This window comes from Phocoena sinus, chromosome 3 (assembly GCF_008692025.1).
Source record: "Phocoena sinus isolate mPhoSin1 chromosome 3, mPhoSin1.pri, whole genome shotgun sequence".
Taxonomy (NCBI): domain Eukaryota; kingdom Metazoa; phylum Chordata; class Mammalia; order Artiodactyla; family Phocoenidae; genus Phocoena; species Phocoena sinus.
Window position 1 is genome coordinate 7,976,605 of NC_045765.1, and position 18,630 is coordinate 7,995,234.

An 18,630-nucleotide genomic window follows, 5' to 3' on the forward strand; every position below is an offset into this window, starting at 1 on the left:
CACCCCCGATGTCAATGGGGTGAAAAATATGATTGTCCTCTAGGGATCAGAACCAGCTGTTGTTACAATAATACATGATCTGTGCAGTGGTTAGCGCCACACCTGGCACACAGTGGGTGCTCAACAAATGGGCACCATTATAGGAAGAGCTTAAGGGCTGCAACAACTAACTCTCCAAATCATCATGCCACATGAATGGGGAAACGGAATCCCTCAGCTCTACCCTTGCCTGCCCCTCCCGCTGCTTCCCAGTTGGAGAAAAGTGACAGCAGTCATTTCCAAAGAAGTGTTTATTGACATTTGGGGCCCCAGCAGAGACAGAGAGTCAGTGGGGGCTAGAGGCTCCTGAGGCCCAGGGCGAGGCCTACAAGATGAAGCCCATTGCTCAGGAGGCAGCCCAGATTGCAAATGGAAGATAGGCCATGGTAGCGGAAGAAGATCTGGCGGAGGGCACTGTACTTGGGGTCCTGCTCCCGCAGCTGACGATAGGGGTCTGAGCCCTGGTGGCTGCCCAGCACCTCCCCGCCCAGGCCCCGCTCCTTCTCCATGGTCTGCAGGGCCCACATGGCGGCCGTGGTGCGGGGTTCCAGCCAGCGGGCGTTGATGGTGGCCAGCATGAGGCTCAGAAGCAGCAAGCAGAGCTGGTAGGGCAGCAGGAGGACAAGGTGAGCCATGCCTGGGAGACAGCAGGGGCCCTAGGGAGGGTCCTTCTGCATCCTCAAAGCCCAGAGGGGAATGGGGGACAGGATTGGGTCAAAGCCAGGCCTCCCCACTCCAACCTCAAACCCAAACAGAGCTCCAGCTCTCATACCCTGAAACCTGCAGCTCCTAAGGAAAGGCTCTGCCACTATCTCCTCTCTCTACCACTGTCTCCTCTCTCTCCCCCAAACCTCCTAAGCCTCCTCTCCTCTGATACCCTGACTGGAACTTTCCAGAATACAGCCTGTCTCCTACCTTCCTCTGTTCCCCTAAACTGAGGGTATCTCAGGGCAGAGCCTCTCTTCCCTGAATTGGGACAGAGCACCATAACTGTCCCCTCATTTCCCCAAAATAGAGAGCCTAAGAGAGGGCCCATCTCCTTTGTGGCCCCAGCCTAGACCCTAGAAGCTGACACTGGGTCCAGAGGGAGTGAATTAAAAGTCCTCGAAGTTCCAATTACCCATAATCCCTCCTGTGTCTGTGGGATTATTGAAACCCCTGTCAGGTCTCACCTGCCCACATCTGAGGGACATAATGGGGGCAGGGGGAGGGCAAGATAGAGAAATATGAGATGCACAGATAGTTCCTTGCCTTGTGGCTGGGAAAAATGTGTGGATGAGGGTGGGGGACTGTAAATTCCCAGTCAGGCTGGTTTTTAAACACTGAGCTGGGGTCAGTGCCCCAGCCCAGCTGAGTCACCACAGCTTGGCTGCAGGCCCAGCCAGGGGGAGGAGAGGGAGCAACAGCCAGCAGAGAGACACTGCGGAATAGTCAGGGCTGCCAGGGATGGTTGTACAGGCTGTGCACTGCTCAAGGGTATCCAGAACCCAGCTTTGTATACACCAGGAAGAAGGGGCAGTTTGGGGGGTTTCATTTTACTTCTCACAAAGGTGTAGCCATAGGTGCTCAGTGTGGTCCTGGGAATGAATCTCCAGAGGGTAGTGGAGCTCAAGCTGTCATACCTGGCTGGCCTCCCAGAATGTGAGCTGAGCCCCGGCACGCTGTGAGGCCAAGATGCAGAGGTTGACGAAGGCACAGCCCATGGAGATGTGAAAGTAGAAAGGGAAGAGTTTGCTCTGCACCAGGCCGAAGGTATGCCGGGGAAGGCCTCGGAAAAGCAGGAAGCCTGTGGGGTGCAGGGGACGACATGTCTGTTAGGACACTTCCAAGTCCCCCTCTCATCCCTGTCCCCACCTTAGGCACTCATGATATCCAGGCCGAGGGTCCCTACCTGAGACGAAGGTCACCCACATTTGCATGCCCCAGGCCCCTGACAAGACCAGTAGATGAACCACCTTAGTCAGGCTTTCCGGGTTCCCACCTTCCTCCATCTTGCGGGCCTGGGAAGGAGGCACCAGGTGGTCAGAGTTTTACCTTTGCCCTGTGGCCTTCAGACCCTGTGAGCCTGCACAAGGCCAGGGTCATGGTCTATCCAGCAGAGATCCAGGGATGGTAGCCCAGGAATGGCGGTGCGGAAGACCCATAGCACTTCTGTGATGTCCCCCGACTCCATCTCTCCAAATGTCAGCCCTCAAGATCTTAGGCTCTCTGGACCCCAACATCCATGCCACCTCTGAGACCCCCAAATTTCAGCCCCAGCAGCTCAAGCTCGAAGCCCTAGATCCTCAGAGATCACCCCAGTGACTCCCAAATATCACCCCAGGGACTGAGTTCTGATATCAAAGACTACTCTTTTCATGACAGGATCCCAGGTATCACTATGAAGATTCCCAAAGCACCTCCTGGAGACGCCATCTAATCCTGAGAAACCCTAAATCTCATCCCGAGGACACCGACCCCACCACTGGACCCGGGCCTCGACCTGCAGCACTCAAGAGTCCGGGGCCGGATCTAAGGGGGTCAGGCGGGCCCGAGGACACCGACCCCACCACTGGACCCGGGCCTCGACCTGCAGCACTCAAGAGTCCGGGGCCGGATCTAAGGGGGTCAGGCGGTCTGGGCTTGGTACCTCACTCTCGCGCTCCGCGGTGGCCGCGGACCTCCTCGGCCACCTCCCCTCGTGGGACCAAGAATTCGTCCCGCCTCCCAGCTAAGCCAGAAGCCAATCGGATCGGAGATCTGTACCTCCTGTACCGCCCTCTTAGATATTGACTAATCGATGAACGGAATCCCGTCCACTCCTCGGGATTTCACCCAATTACACCGCGGCTCCTAAGATCTGCGGAAGCGGAAAGGCGCCAATGAGGTCTTCGGCTGCATCGGCGGGGGCGGAGCTAAAATGCCAGCCACACCCCTCTCTGTGACTATACTTTTGGGCTCCGCGCGTTTTAATAGGATGGTGTCTCCACGGGATCAAATTTCAGCGTCACAGCTGGGGACTGGCTTCGCGGTCCCTGATGGGAGAGCAGGAGCAGGTGGTGTGTGGTAGGTGGGGGTGGAAGGGGATCGGGAGCTTGGCGAGCGCAGGATTTAAGGCCCCGGCGGGCGGGGCGCAGGACTCAAGGCCCCGGCGGGCGGGGCCCAGGCAAATGACCCCGCCCCGTTCCTTCAAGAATTCTATCGGGAAGGACTGAGGGAAAACAGGTGATGTGGGAGGGGGAGGGGGAGGGGAGGGGAGGGGAGGGGAAGGGAGGGGAGGGGAGGGGCAGGGGAGGGGAGGGGAGGGGCAGGGGAGGGGAGGGGAGGGGGGGCTCGACTGGGGGCCTGCCTGCAACTGACAGAAATGCATCTTGCCTTTCCCCTCCAAGTCTCCCAGGGCTCCTATGAGTCCCAAGTCCCAAGTCCTCAGTGTGATGTTCAAGGACAGACACTAAGCTTCCCACTACTGCATATCAGGCACTGGCATGGATTAATTTACTTAATCACAACAACCCAGTAAGGTGGATAGTATGACATCCCATTTTTATAGTTGGGGACAATGAGGCATGGAGAGGTTTAGTAACTCCTCCAACATCGCACAGCTGGGAAGGGGCAAAGCTAGGATTTGAACCTGGGCCATCTAGCTGGAGGGTCTCCTTGCTTAATCATCATGCTGTACTGCCTCTGGAAGTGAGGACCTCCCTGAGGCGGTGACTTTTGAAGTGGTAGCTTAGAACAGTTCAGGCAGAATAATAACTCCTACATCACAGGGTGGGTGTGAACACCCAATGAGGGCTTAGGGTGGTGCTCAGCACTCAGCAAGATGCTCAGAAAATATGAGCTTAAAAAGGGATTAAGGAAGATTTTACAGAGGCAATGCTGAGTAGGGTTTTGAAGGGTATGTAGGAGTCTTCCAGGAGGACTGGGTTAGGGGAAAGATACCAGAGGGCCCAACAAGGACAAAAGAACAGAAAGGCGTATACTGTGGCCTTTCTGGCTGACTGTGACCCATGGCAAGTTGCCCTTCACCTGGAAGTTTTTCCAGACAGACCTCCCCCAGGTTTCTCCAGCTGTGCCAGCCCTGACTACACTGGAAGGACAGGGGGTGTGGCTGTGAGACCCAGAACTGAGTTCTTTCCTGTTTCCAGCCTCACCTAGTACAGGCCTGGGACCCCATTCAGCTACCATTTATTAAATAGATATGCTCTGCCTCTCCTGCCCACATTCTATGTCTCCCATTTACTTGGGGAGCCAGTTCCCTGGCTTGGCTTGCCCTGCCTTGCTTGAACGGCCCTGCTAACCTCCTGCTGCTTCCTTTTGGACCCTGCCTCCAGCCACCCTGACTTGACCTGCAAAGAGCACCTGGTTGCAGACTTCCAAGTTTTTGCACACGCTGTTTCCTGCCAGGGATGTCCTTCCTTTAGGGCCCAATGTTAAGATCTTTTTTTCTTTTAGGCTCGTCTCAGACCTCACTGACTCCTGTGGGATCTTCTAGGTCCTTCTCACTGCCCATCCTAACCCCTGGGGCTGGGATCATCTTTCACCCAGCTTTGGCTCCTATCATAAATAAGAGGCCTGTGTTCAGGGCTGAGGCCTCTCTGGGGTGTCAGAGAGGGCATGAGAGTGTCAGGACCTGGGAGCTGGTCTCAGTGCAGCCCTCTGTCCCCCCTACTCTAAGCAACCCTCTTCTGGCCCGCCTACCCCAGGACCCTGACTACTCCGTGCCTTCCTATTGCTCACCTCCGGTCACCCTCCAACGTGTGTTTGCCTGCTAATGACAAGTGTGACAAGTGCTGCGGTTCGCTGAGCGGCTGCCCTGGGGCTGGAGAGCAGGAGGGGCTGGAGTGCTCTGGGCTGGCTCTCCGGAAACCTTCACCACACACCCCACTCCCAGGCCCTTCCTCAGAAAAGACCTTGGAATATACATTTCACTGGTCCAGGACCCCAGAGCCAGAGACCTTGCAGCTGGCTGCACCCGAAAACACAGTGACAATTGGAACCTGGAGGCCAGGGAGAGACTCGGGGCTTCAGTCTCATGGGTCCCTCCCCAACTCAGACTCACAGAATCACTGTAATGACCAGGACTCTCCAAAGAGGCATCACAGCAACACTAAGGTCATCCGCACCCGGGAAACCCCTTCCTGCCGCACCTCTATCTACCGCTGCAGGGCTTAGGGAGGGAGCTGTGGGGGCAGAGTCCTCCTCGAGACCCCTCACACCCTCTGTCTTCAGCACCCCGAACAGCGCCCAGTGCTCAGCAGGCCTGTCTTGAATGAATGGAACGGATGTGCGATTGTGTGTCTTAATGAGGTCCTGTTTGTGATCGTCTCTGGATGTGACGGCCTGTGTGTCTGTGGTTGTGTGTCTGAGATGGGCATGAGTGCATGCCCTGGGTCTTATGACTTAGTGTGCACGGCTCTGTCTGAGGCTGCGCGTCTGTGGTCGTGTTTTGATGACCACGTGTGGTTGTGCGTCAGTGGCTACTGGTGCTCCTTGCAGACGTTGTTGATGCCCCTAAGGAGGAGGGCCATTCCCTGAGCGCAACCAGAGACGTGGCTCTGAAGGTGCATGCTCTCAGGGGCAGCCCATGGGCCTGCCACACAAATCCACTTCTGAGTGTTTTCAGGCTGGGGCAGAGGTGGGGGTGGGGGTGGCGGTGGGGTGCATGCGTATGCCTGGAGGCAGCTTTGCCTGCACTTGGGGGTCTAGGACACCCAGAACTCAGCAGACCCAAATCATGTCTGGCCCCCACACACTGGGTTGGGGTGAGCAAGGAGGCAGACCAGGGATAGATTATTACTGCTCTCATGCCCACCTTTCATAGAACCCCTGGGAGACTAGCTCTTCCAAAACCCAAGGTGAGAACCTTCCCACTCAACAAGACTGTGGGTGGGAGACATGCCAGCTCCTACCTCCACCCTCTGCCCCAGCCTCAGCGGACCCCCACTGTTGCTACCCACTCATCCCTGCCCCATTGTCAGCTGACCCTTACCCCTGACCTCGCCCACCATCCCTGTCCCTGACCTTGACCCCCTACTCCTGCCTCTGCCTCCGCCTCAGCCTACCGCAGCTTCTTGCCCTGTCCCCCCTCAACCAGACCCTGAGCCTCTACTGACCTCTGCCCTGACCTTGCCCCTGCCCCCAACCCCTCCCAGCCTCGGCTGACCCTCACCTATACTCACAATTAAGTCCACCGTGATGATTCCCGAATCCCAGAAGCTTCTGAGATGTGAACTGGAGTCACTCAGGTGTCAGCTACAGGCCCAGACCAAGGTGAGCCACCTCAGCTCCGCCCCCAGCAGTTGTTTCCCCCCCCTACTCCACCCCTGCTCTCACCCCCAGGCCTGGCCTCTTCCTCCAGGCTTTCGAGTTCCTAAACCACTCAGTGACCATGTTGAAGGACAGCTGCCTGCAGCAAATCAAGATCCAACAGCTTGAAGGTGAGAACTGGCCAAAGGTCAAGGTAAGGCTGGAGGCTGCTCCTATCAGGGTCAGCTGAGTCAGGCCAGGGTGAGAGAAGTTGGCTGTGTCTGGGTTCAGGACCAGAGTCTGGTCAGGGTGGGGGCAAGCTGGGTTCAAAGCTGGGCTCAGGGTGTGGGTGGGGCTCAGCCAAGGTCCCACCATCTCTCTAGAGATGCTGAGCCCCACGAGCCGCCAGGCAGACAAGGAGAGACACAAGTGGGATGTGGAGAAGGGACGGCAGGAGCTATATGAGGCCCTGGCTAAAGGCCTGCAGGGGCTGCAGAAGACCCTGTATGACAACGAGGAGGTGCAGCGGGCCCATACCACCCGCTGTCTACAGCTGTTGGCTCAGGAGATCTGGGACAGGTGGGTATTGCCAGGAGGGAGGGAAGGGAGGGAAGGCAGGCCAGGGAGAGGGAACCACAGGTGGGATGGGGGAAATGGGAGGGGCCTGAGTAAGGGAGTCTGGGGGGCCTTGGAAGTCTTGGGGGACAAGAGGAGGGGATGGGGGAGGCAGGAGGCAGTGGGGGTGTGTGGGAGACTGGGAGGCCAGAAATAGGGGAGACAGGAGGTGGGATGGAAAGGGAGGCTGGAGGATCAGAAAGCTGGTGGGAGTGGCATGGGAAGCTGGAGGGTAGAGGAGGTTGAGGGGGGCAGAGGCTGGGGGTATTGGAGGTCTGGGGGGGCAGAAGGTGGGGAGCTGGAAGCCAGGCAATGGGGGGCTGAGGGAATGGGAGGCTGGAGGTCAGAAGGAGAGGACATGGGGCTAGGGAGGGGTAGGAGGTGGGGGAATAGTAGTAGGAGCGGACAGGTGGGTAGGCAGGTATGGGGAGGGGACAGAGCCTGAGAGATGGTAGTTGAACAGATAGAAACATGGGAGGTGGAGGAGGCTTTGGGGAGGCAGGTGGGCAAATGGGAAGCCAGGAGGTCAGGAAACGGGAGGCCAGAGGCTGCACTGTCCCCTCAGCAAGAAGTTCTTGTGGGAGGAGCTGGAGCTGGTGCGGGACGAGGTGACCTTCATTTATCAAAAGCTATGTGAGTGCCCAAAGCCCATGACCAGGAGGGCGGGGGGTCCTTCTGCAGCTCTGGCCCACCTGAGTCCCCTCCCCCTACAGAGGCGCAGGAAGAGGAGATTACGGAGAACCTGGTGAACATCCAGAAGATGCAAAAGACACAGGTGAAGTGCTGCAAGGTGAGCAGAGAGCACGGGGACCTTGCGTGAGTTGGGGTTATGGGGATCTCTGCCAGCCTCCACCATCAGACTGGAGCCAGAAGGCCTGGGTTCAAATCTCAGCTCTGCTTCTTAATGCTGTGTAACTGTGGGCAAGTCACTTCCCCTCTCTGGGCCTCAGTTTCCTCATCTGAATAATGGGTGTAACAATAGAGCCCTACCTGACCAAGTAGCTGCATTAACTGAGTGATAAGCACTTTGAAGGCAGCCTGGAATGTGATAAATGCTATATTACACGTTTCACCATCATCATCATTATTATTATTATCCTCCCATCTCCCCCGGCCTCAGGTCCTGACCAAAATGAAGCAGCATGGGTATGAGACATCCAACTGGCTAGAGACTGAGGAGTTGCCACCAGGAGGCAGTGGCTCCTGGAGGGATGACCTCCAGAAGGAGCTGGGTGACATATGGTGATGCCCAGCTCCCACTCTAACCTCTGACCCCTGACCCTCATCTGCCCTGTGCTCCTCCCAATCAGATAAAGCAGCAACCACCAGAACCTGGAACGCACCTGAGTCCACATCTCCCTCTCCTCCCAGGACTCATCTCTGCCCCTGCCCCCACCATGGCCTCCCTGCCCCAGCTTTGAGCAGTCCAGAGTCCCCCCCCGGGGCCCCCAGATCCCCATCTCCCCACAGGTCCGCTGTGCACTTGCTGCAGAACTCCTTTGGTGGCCTCGCCATATACTCAGGGGGCCGGCCCAGGGCTGCGAGCCTCAGGGGTGAGTGGGGTTGAGCAGCACTCCAGGGGTGGGGGAGGTTCATTCTCCAGCTTCACACATGGAGGTCATGTTCAGAGGCCATAGTTGGGGGTGGTTGGGTCTGTTGGGTCTTATTCTGGGGTCACATTAAATAATGTTCTGGGGTGACATTAAAGAGTCCCTGGAGGTTTCATCCAGGGGTCACTCAGGGTCACTGTGATCTTTTTTAAGGGTCAGTGGTGTAAAATTCAGGTGTCATCGAGGTCATACTTTGGTGTCATGTTGGGTCATATTCAAGGGACATAATCAAGGATCACATAATATCAAGGGCACCATATTCAAAGGCCACTCGAGGGTCACATTCAGGGTTTGTGCCAGGATTGCACCTGTCCCTCCTGCTGGCTATAAGGGGCACCGATGCCTGAGCCCGCCACGCCCCTCCTGGGACTCGGACTCAGACTCAGACCAGGACCCTTCCCAGCCACCACTCAGCAAGAGCTGCTCCTTCCCACCTGGTGTGGATACTCCCCTGCCCCAACCTACCCTTCCCCTCCTGGCCTGCCCTGGAATCCCCAAGTACACGCCCTTCCAACTCCCAGCCTGGGCATCTGCTCCCTGACCTCCAGCCCTGGGGTCACCTGGACCAGGCCAGCCTCTGACCCACCCTCTTTCTCCACAGCCTGAGCAGCTGGGACTGCTCTCCCTGAAGACCCCTCCATAGAGAAAATAAACTAGCTGAGACCCTCCTCCACCTGTGGACTGCTGCTCCTGGCTGCTTCCTGTGCCTCAGAGTGACCCCCACAGTTTACTACCCAGTCTTGGGGAGGGACTGTTCGGGATATGTGGGCCTAGGGTCAGGGGACAGTGTGAGGCTGGATTTAGTATATGACAAGGTCAGGGGTAAGTCTGTCTAGATACGAGTGGCCAGATAGGCCCTTGGCGATCTGGCCTGCTGTCCCTACTGCCCAAACGGGGAAATTGACGCCCCTGACCTTCATCTGCCCTGCGTTCCTCCTAATAAGATCAAGCAGCGACCACCGGAACCTGGAACCCACCTGAGTCCCTCTCCTCCCAGGACTCATCTCCGCCCCTGCCGCCACCATGGCCTCCCTGCCCCAGCTCTGAGCAGTCCAGAGTCCCCCGGGACCCCAAGATCCCCATCTCCCCCCAGGTCGGCTGTGCACCTGCTGCAGAACTCCTTTGACGGCCTCGCCATATCCTGAGGGCGCCACCCTAGGGCCCCGAGCCTCAGGGGTGAGGGGGGTTGAGCAGCACTCCAGGGTGTGTGTGGGGAGATCATTCTCATCTCCGCCCAGGGTTTCGGCCCGGGGTCACGCTCTGACACCCCACCCTCCTCTTCCTCTCAGCACCCACCAGGGTCCTCCCTCCCAACCTCCAACCTTTGTTCCCTCCCGAATCTATTCTAAAACGCCCTGCCCCAAAGAGCAACAGAGGCCCCGCCCCGGATCACGCTAATGAGACTCCGCGAGGCCCCGCCTCACGGGTTATGCAAATAATGCTCCCGGAGGCCCCGCCCCTCTCCCCGCCGCGGAGTCTGCGCTGCGCGGCGCGGCGCGGCCCGGCCGGCCGACGGCGTCTCCATCTCTGCGTTCGCTCTCTGGCCGGCCGTCTGTCTGTCAGTCCCGCCGCGCCGGGGCCGTCTAGGTGGATCCGGGGCTCAGGCGGCGGCAGTCTAGACCCGGTGAGGGGGAGGGCCTTGGGGAGCCCCCCGTACCCCTTCTCGCCTGCTTCCGACTCTCGGTCTGTCTGGCCAGGGTTCGGTTCCTGTGGGTCGGGTCCCCTGCGGGTCCAGCACGGGGAGGGGGAGGGGAGGCTGCGAGCTGAGGCTTGGGGACCGGGCTGGGGGAGGGGAAGATGGGGAGGCGACCCTGGTGAGGCTGACGGTGATCGTGTGGTTGTCGTTATGTGTCAGTGTGTGGCTGTATGAGAGATTGTGTGGCTTCAGGGGTGTCTGTGTGGTGTCTCTGTGACTGTGTCTCCTGTGGCTGTCATTTGCGGCTGTCGCCATGGGTATCACTCTGATGGTGAGTGTGTGGTGGCTGTGTTGTCGGGGTCGCCTTTGAGTGGCCGTGTGACTGCTGTCACAGTGATTGTGTGGCTGGCTCGGTGTCTGTATGGTTGTGTGCATGTGACTGTCACTGTGTGGCTGCTGTTGTGTGTTCCTTCTGATGGTGGTGGTGGGGCCGTTATTGTGTTCCAGTGTGTGGCTGTGATCATGTGCCTTTCCTGTGTGGCTCTGTGTGTGAGTCTGTGCCATGGTCCATGTCTGTGCCCTCGTGTGGCCATGTGGCTGTGGTTGTGGATGGCACAGGGCGCTCCTAGGACTGTCAGTGTGGATGAGAGACTGTTAATGTGTGTCATCCTGTGCCTTGTAATTGGGGGTGTGACGCTGTGACCAGTTCTGTGACCCCCCCACACACACACACTGTGTGTGGTGACTCTCTTTTTTTTGATGTGGCTCTTAAGTGTGTTGGCAGCCTCGAGTCTGTCCCTGACGGTGGTGGAGTGAGGGCTGGGTGTGAGGCTGTGAGGTGTGTGAAGGACCTCCTGTTGTGTCCCAGTGACCGTGTGTGGGGGACATTTGTTTGATCTGTGTGGGTGTCTGTGCCAGGCCGTGTGCACACTGTGGTGTGTGTGTGTGTGCAGCTATGTGTGTAGTGGGTGTTGGGCACCTGTCTGAATGAGCGAGCCTGTCTTGTTCACCACAAGGCTGGCACCCAGCACAGAGCCTGGAACCCAGCAGGCCCTTGATCCTTGTTGGTGGGATGAATGAGTGCTGTGCGATGGTGTGTGTGTGTGTGGTGTTTGGGATGGAAGCTCTGGCTGACTTGTGTACTCTGGGGGTGCCGGTGTGTGTTTGTGTCTCTAAGAAGGTGAGGGGGCCATGGCCAGGTGGGCATCTTGGGCCTCTGGGCTCTCTGGTGACCCTCACCCCTACATGTCACATTGCAGAGCAAGCCACGTGGATGGGGCACTGGACCCAGAGTGCCTACCCTTACCTGCCTGGGCCTCAGTTTCCAAATCTGTGCAATGGGGGTGACCATCCCTGCCCTGCTGGCCGCCAGGAGTGGCTGTGAGTCTGTGGGCGTGGCAGCGGCCTGCAGGAAGTCATAGGGCCCTTTCACAGGTGAGGTTAGGCTGGGAGAATGGGTCAAGCAGGTGTGACTGCGTTGGCCTCTCAGTGCTGGGGACTGAGGTTAGACTGTGGGGAGGGGAGAGCACATTGAGGGGGAGATAGCCCTCTCTTGATACAGGAAAGCAGACGGGCTGGGAGGAGGGGGAAGGAGGGAGAGAGGGAGAGGCAGCTGGGAGAGAAGGAGGGCCTGGCCATCAGCCCGAACCAGTCAGGCACAGCCCATGGGAACAGGAGAGGGAGGCCCCTGAGGGCCATGGGGGAAGTGGTATAGGGGGAGGGGCTTGGTGGGGGTGGGTGACAGGGAACATGGGGTCTCCTGTAAAGCATATGGGGAAAGAGTATGGGGTCTCCTAAAAACTAGTGGGGGTGAGGACCCTTCTTTGTGGGGGAGGGGTCCACATTAGCTGAAGTCTCTGCTAAAGGCCAAGGGCATGGGTCCCACATGCTAAGGAGGCCAGGCCCTCCTAAAAGGTATGGGGTCAGAATCTCCTGTGTAGGCTGTTGGGGGAGAAGACCACTATACAATCTGTGGGGACCCCAGCAGAGGCTGAGCTGAGCAGGTTGTGTCAGGCAAGGCTGGTGCCTCCAATGGGCAGGGGCAGGGGCAGGTGCAGGGCAAGACCTGCATATGCAGAGGCGTGGCCAGAAGGCTCAGGGGGCGGAGCCAGGGCTCCTTGGCTGTAGTCCGAGGGGCCAGGGATGGGGGCCAGGTTGTGGCCAGAAGACTCCACAAGCAGGTGACCTGAACCTCCCCTTAGGCCCCACCCTGGCAGTGCCACTCCCTCCCCTTCTCCACAGGCCCGGCCTTCACCATGGCGGGAGGGAGACCTCAGCTGAAGAGGAGTTTCTCCATCATTCCCTGCTTTGTCTTTGTGGAGGTGAGGCGCACAGTACCTCCCCTGCCCAGACCCTCAAGGGGGAGGAGGCACTTTCGGAAGTGGCAATCCGGGATTCAACCCAGCTCTGCCCATCATTACTGTGGGACTCTGGGCACCTCACTTACCCTCCCAAGCCTGTTTCCTCATCTGTCAAATGGGCATAATTACAGTCCCTCTCTCCTAGGACTGTTATGAAAGTAAAATGGATTAATTCATGGAAGAGGTTTAGTATGATGCCCTGCCCACAATAAGAGTTACACCTGTGGTAGCTCTAGTATTTCTATCAGTAGTATTTTTTCTTTCTCTGTTGGTTTGTTCCTCCACTACCCACTATCTCTCTCTGAGCTCTGGCCCTGTCCTCTCTCCCTCTTCCCAGTCCCATCTCCTCTCTCCTCTTCATCTCTCTCTCTATCTCTCCCCCTTGTCTCTGTCTCCATCTCTGTGTCTCCATCTCCGTGGCCCAGCTCTGGCCTGACCCTCTCTGTTCTTACTCTGTCTCTCTCCCCACCCTGGCTGGGCGGCAGTCGGTGCTGCTGGGCATCGTGGTCCTGCTTGCTTACCGCCTGGAGTTCACGGACACCTTCCCCGTGCACACCCAGGGCTTCTTCTGCTATGACAGTACCTATGCCAAGCCCTACCCAGGGCCTGAGGCTGCCAGCAGAGCACCCCCGGCCCTCATCTACGCCCTGGTCACCGCTGGGCCCACCCTCACGGTAAGACTGGGGGTAAACTGGCTCAGACTGTGGGAAGGGCCTTCCAGGAGGCAGGAGGGCCAGGTGGAGATGGGTGGAGAGCTGGGCTTGAAGGCCAGGAAGACCACGCCTCGGTCTTGCCCACAGATCCTGCTTGGGGAGCTGGCACGTGCCTTTTTCCCTGCACCACCGTCAGCCATCCCAGTCATTGGGGAGAGAACCATCGTGTCTGGGGCCTGCTGCCGCTTCAGTCCCCCGCTGCGGAGGCTAGTCCGCTTCCTGGGTGAGTGACTCGGTCAGGGGTCAGCCATGCAAAACGGCTATGGGCCAGGCTCAGGTATAATAAGAATTCCAGGGGCGGAAGGCCTAGAATTGCCATGATGGTGACTTCATGGGGAAAGAGGGATGTGGGTCTGAGGTCAGTCATGGTGGAGGTTCTAGAGACATGGGTGGGGCCTAAGTCAACCTTGATGACAGCTATAAGAGGAGGGCCCCAAATTGCCCAAGGAGAGTCTCAGGCAGAAAAAGCACAGGACAGACACCAGGGGGCCCTGGGGGCAGAGAGATGAGAACACTGGCTGCACTTTGAATATGGTCCCAGCCATAGTTGGTGGCCTTGGGGTAGGGCAGAGCTCATCCAAAATGGTGGTCCCTGTGGCAGAGGGCTGGAGATCCAGCCCTGGCTGAGTGGTGCTCCAGGAGAAAAGTGCTCAGCTCAGCAATAGCGAGTCCAGGGGCAGGTATAGGAGCCCCAGAAATGCCATCACGGTGGTCCTAGGAGGTCCCTGGCATGGGCCCAATCCTGATGTAGTGCTGTTGAGGGGTCCTAGTCCAGCTATAATGGATTCCAGAGGAGGGCCCACTCCTGGCATATTGGTAATCCCAGAGGGACAGAGGCCAGAGGCCCAGAATGCCATCATGGTGGTCCCAAGGGAAGAGGAACATGGCCCAGCTATTATGGGGTGTGGTGTTAGGGGGAGTCCCAGCTGTGCTTTAATGTCAGTCACAGGAACAAGGAGACAGGGGCCTATGTGAGCCGTAAGAGGGCTCACAGGAGGACGGCTGCTGGGCCCTGGCATGAACCCCCTTTCCTACCCCACCCCAGGGGTCTACTCTTTCGGCCTCTTCACCACGACCATCTTCGCCAACGCAGGGCAGGTGGTGACCGGCAACCCGACGCCGCACTTCCTGTCCGTGTGCCGCCCCAACTATACGGCCCTGGGCTGCCCGCCACCCTCACCGGACCGGCCAGGGCCCAACCGTTTCGTCACTGACCAGGGTGCCTGTGCTGGCAGCCCCAGCCTTGTGGCCGCTGCGCGCCGCGCTTTCCCCTGCAAGGACGCTGCCCTTTGCGCCTACGCCGTCGCCTACACAGCGGTGAGCGCCGAAACGGGGGCACGGCAGTAAGGGGGCGGCCAGCGGGCAGGAGACCGTCTGGGCTGGAGCCTCCAATCCCTCCCCGAGTGAGGCCACGCATCACTGTGACACCATCCCTAGGGCGGAGGCTCCCACTCCTCCCCTTGGACCCTGGCCACGCCCCCTTGGGCCCTGGCCACGCCTCCTGACCCACTAATGCCACACCCAAAGGAGGCTATTGGCTCAGCACCCTGAAGCCTGGCCAAGTCTCCGCCATGCTACAGGTCCTGGATATTGGCTGGGTGACTCGGTAATGGGCTTTCAACTCCATCCCCTGGAGCCCTTGCCCTCCAGTTTGTCCTCGTCCTTTATTGGCCTGGCCACGCTCCTGACTCGACTTCACTAGAACTTCCTGACTCTTCCCCTGTCTTTCCCTGGTCGCACCCTCTGTTGCTCTGACTCCTTTTTCTGGCACTGGGGACTGTGCTTCTAACCCTGTCAGTGGTCCCCAGGGGTTTGGGGACTCCACCTCCTGGAGCTCCTGGACCTGTCACTTGAGCCCTGACTCCACCCTCTGACTTTGTGGCCACACCCTAAGCCAGCAAGCATCCTTCCCCATCCCACCTGGACCTGGGGCCCAGGTCCCCCAGAGACCTGGGCCCCAGACCCTATCCACTGCTCTTTGGTGCTCAGGCCACACACACCCCCATCCCTGCAAAGGCCCACTGGGGGTCCATGACTCCATCCCCTGAACTCCTGTCCCCCGGGCTCTGTTCCCTGGAGCCCCTGGCTGGTGCCTCCAGTCCCATTGCGGCTTCTCAGGATTCTGGCCACACCCCCTATCCCTGAATGTAGTGTCCGCTTGGGTTTGGGAACTGCTGCTGCCATGTGTCCTCTGACCCATCCGGCTCCTGCAGATGTACGTGACGCTCGTGTTCCGCGTGAAGGGCTCCCGCCTGGTCAAACCCTCACTCTGCCTGGCTCTGCTGTGCCCCGCCTTCCTGGTGGGCGTGGTCCGCGTGGCTGAGTACCGCAACCACTGGTCTGACGTGCTGGCCGGCTTCCTGACAGGGGCGGCGATCGCCACCTTTCTGGTGAGCCCCCTTGCCATCCATCCCTGACTCAAGAGGCAGGACTGCATGATGGTGAAGGGTGTGGACTCTGTACCTTGGGCAAGTCCCTTAACCTTACCTAGCTTGGACATTCTCATCTGTGAACTGGGATAACGGGACTGGGACCAAGGTAAGGCGAGTGAGGCCCTCGCTTTGAGCACAAAATTTAAGGAGGAGCCAAAACACTCAGTAAACAAGATAAATAATATTGTAGTGAAACATTTTTAAAAATCAAAATTAATGCAAAAACCCATAATGTCCAAAATACCAAAGGTTTAAATAAGGACAGGATCAGATCCTCTTACACAACTCGGCCTTACCTGCCTCCCCATGTGGAATAAGTAATAATAGTACCTATCTCTTAGTAAAGTGGAAAGAGCAGTGTTTGGCACATAGTAAGCACCATAAAAGTGTTAGCTGTTTTTGAAATCCTGGGCCTCAGTATCCTTATCTGAAAAATGGGGATGGTAATTTACTTTATTGGCCTCAGGCCTCAGCGTGCCCCTCCCTCTGTCACAGGTCACCTGTGTCGTGCACAACTTCCAGAGCCGGCCACCCTCTGGCCGAAGGCTCTCCCCTTGGGAGGACCTGGGCCAAACCCCCACCATGGACAGCCGCCTCGAAAAGTTAAGTGTGGCCCAGGTAAGGGGGGCCGGGGGCTGCTCCCGGCTGGAGAGGGTGGTGGGTGGAGGAGGACAAAGGAGGCAGGAAGTCAGGCAGGCAGTGGGGGTCTCAGGGCCATGGAGAGGTAGAGGGATCACTCACCTCTGTGGACCTAGGTCCTGGGGGGACCGTCCCACAGGATGCAAGGGCGGGCCACCCCCTCCCTCCCAAGGGAACATGGTTAATCCTGAAAACTTGTCTTTTCCATTGGGCTCTCTGCCCGATGAGCCCCTTGTGGCTCTGGCCAGTGGGGCCCAGGGGGCCGCTAGCCCCTTCCCTCTGCCTCTTTGTCTCAGGAACCCGAGGCCTGCAGGCCGCATTCGACACCGGCACGGCTCACCCCATCCAGTGAGTGTCGAGGGAGTGGGAGGATAAACGGGGGGACTTCCAGATGGCGATCACTGCCACAGAGGTCTCACCTGTGCTCTCATGACCCCTCCCAAGCTTTCTAACCCCCTGACTTCTGATCCCTAGAGCCGCAGAACTGCGCCCACCGTGGCCACCTGATCCCCAGCTGCGTGTCCTCCAGGGCTCCAGCCATGTGTTCATCACCCCGTGTGCCCCGCCCTCGATTGAGGTCTGAGCCAACACCCTTGCCTCTGCCCCTGCCCCTACCCACACCAACCCCCAGCCAGGGCCCCTCGCCCTCCTCCCCTGGGCCTGGGGGGCCAGGCGGGGGTGGTGGCCGTGGCCGGAAGCTGCTGCTGCCCACACCCCTGCTGCGGGACCTGTACACCCTTAGTGGACTCTATCCCTCCCCCTTCCACCGGGACAACTTCAGCCCTTACCTGTTTGCCAGCCGTGACCACCTGCTGTGAGGCCCAACACCCACCCAGAATCTGCCCAGTCCCCATTTCTTCCCTGCCACGCGTGTGTGTGCGTGTGCTGTGTGAGTGCCAAAGCCCTTGTCCCCAAACCAGCCAAGCCCAGACATCAGAGCATGGCTGGAAGGACATCTAGGGGACCCCCTGCCTCTCTTGCCCTCTGGGACATCCAAGTGGGCATAATTGGGAGATGGGTCCTTGCCTCCTAGGATTGCCCTTTTAAGGGCCAAAGCCTGACTCCACTGGCCATTGCCTAGCCAATGGGAGCCCCCCAGTTCTCAGAATTCTGGCCAAAAGGAGTTTACTCCAGCCAATAGGAGCCTCCCCATCATTTCTTAGAATCCTCAGGCAAGAGGGCAACTCTAGCCAGTGTTCAGCGTCTGAACAATGAATAGGAGTCCTTGGTTCTCAGAATTTCTAGGGTGGGTGGGTATGATTCCAGTCAATGGGGGACCGCCCATGTCTAAGCATGTGCAAAGGAGAGGAGGGAGATGGGGTCATCTTTTGTCATCGGGTCCTCTCTCCTCAGAATCAGAGAGTCCAACTGGAGGGTGGGGGGCAGGCTCCCCCGTGGCAGGGTCCTTGGGGTACCCCTTCCTCTCTCAGCCCCTCCCTCATATGCAGTCTCTCACCCAGTCCCTCCTAACTCCCAACTTATGCAGGGCTTGCCCCACTTCAGAGGCTTTGGGGTTCAGGGTGCTGCATCCTTCCTTGCCTGTGCCCAGGTCACCCCAAACTCTTCTGTTATTTATTAGGGCTGTGGGGAAGGAGTTTTTTTTTCTTAGAACCCCCCCGTTCTTCACACTGCCCCCCATGCCTCAGCCTCGTACAGATGTGCCATCATAGGGGCACAGGTGGAGCAAAGACGGCTCCCCACCCCAGGCAGCCAAAGGCAGTGGGCAGGGGAGACACTGCCCCCCTTTTCCTATCCCCTCCTCATCTTTAATAAAGACCTGTTTGTAACAGAAGTTTGGCCACCTGCCTTCCTCCCCCAGGTGGCAGGGTGTGGAGGACTTTAATTTTGGGTCCAGGTGTCAGTGAGGCTGGGTGTGACTATTGTCACAGGGCGATTGTGGAGAGGCAGCATGGGGCTGTGGGGTCCGTGACTTGGCTTTAAATCCTGGCTCAGCATTTCCTGGCTGTGTGGCCTCAGGAAAGTTAATTAACCTCTCTGTGCCCTTGTTTCTTCATGTCAAATTCGAACAGCCCTACAAGCCGCATGTAAGGCACACAAACACACGGTGAGGGGCCTCATAATGACTGCCTCCCCCAGGCAGCTGGCCTGTTTCTGACCACGGCCAGGGTGCAGAGGGCACAGGGAATCGGGTGAGGGGACCCTAAGGGTTCTAATAGAAGGGGATGCTGGAGGCTGTAGGAACCTCCAAGCTGAATCCCTGACTACATGGATTTGAGCAGGGGTTCTGATTATGAGGTTCTGCTGAGAACCAATCCCTGAGGACCCAGCAGAGACCAGGGAAGGTAGGAGGGACACGGAGCCACAGACCACCCCCCCCCCCCCCCACACGCTGTGGCT

General features: G+C 58.3%; 3 protein-coding genes across 14 annotated transcripts; 2 read left to right on the forward strand and 1 right to left on the reverse strand.

Annotated features, from left to right (window-relative positions):
* Positions 1-272: 272 nt before the first annotated feature.
* On the reverse strand, positions 273-2,754 carry TMEM205 (transmembrane protein 205). Of its 2 annotated transcripts, none has more exons than XM_032627545.1 (4): positions 2,669-2,754; positions 1,931-2,039; positions 1,662-1,825; positions 273-641 (listed from the first exon to the last, which is right to left on the reverse strand). In XM_032627545.1, exons 2-4 carry the CDS (start codon positions 2,028-2,030, stop codon positions 336-338), a joined length of 570 nt encoding a protein of 189 aa, XP_032483436.1. In that variant the 5' UTR covers positions 2,031-2,039; positions 2,669-2,754; the 3' UTR covers positions 273-335. The 2 variants fall into 2 exon arrangements, with proteins under 2 accessions (XP_032483436.1, XP_032483437.1); XM_032627546.1 differs by lacking the exon at positions 2,669-2,754 and adding an exon at positions 2,522-2,651.
* A 247-nt stretch (positions 2,755-3,001) lies between these two features.
* On the forward strand, positions 3,002-9,068 carry CCDC159 (coiled-coil domain containing 159). The gene is given in 9 exon segments (XM_032628278.1): positions 3,002-3,074; positions 6,208-6,291; positions 6,380-6,458; positions 6,651-6,846; positions 7,448-7,515; positions 7,596-7,672; positions 8,003-8,124; positions 8,353-8,439; positions 8,793-9,068. Coding segments are annotated over 9 exon segments (972 nt in total). The 5' UTR covers positions 3,002-3,056; the 3' UTR covers positions 9,034-9,068.
* Positions 9,069-9,890: 822 nt separating this feature from the next.
* On the forward strand, positions 9,891-18,103 carry PLPPR2 (phospholipid phosphatase related 2). 11 transcript variants are annotated; one of them, XM_032628267.1, is made up of 10 exons: positions 9,891-10,116; positions 11,388-11,508; positions 12,370-12,449; positions 12,974-13,162; positions 13,289-13,424; positions 14,295-14,518; positions 15,415-15,591; positions 16,129-16,251; positions 16,542-16,620; positions 16,747-18,103. In XM_032628267.1, exons 1-10 carry the CDS (start codon positions 9,922-9,924, stop codon positions 17,088-17,090), a joined length of 1,668 nt encoding a protein of 555 aa, XP_032484158.1. In that variant the 5' UTR covers positions 9,891-9,921; the 3' UTR covers positions 17,091-18,103. The 11 variants fall into 11 exon arrangements, with proteins under 11 accessions (XP_032484158.1, XP_032484159.1, XP_032484156.1 ...); XM_032628268.1 differs by having other exon boundaries at positions 13,049-13,162; positions 14,247-14,518; positions 16,747-18,101; XM_032628265.1 differs by having other exon boundaries at positions 14,247-14,518; positions 16,747-18,100.
* The last annotated feature ends 527 nt before the right edge of the window (positions 18,104-18,630 follow it).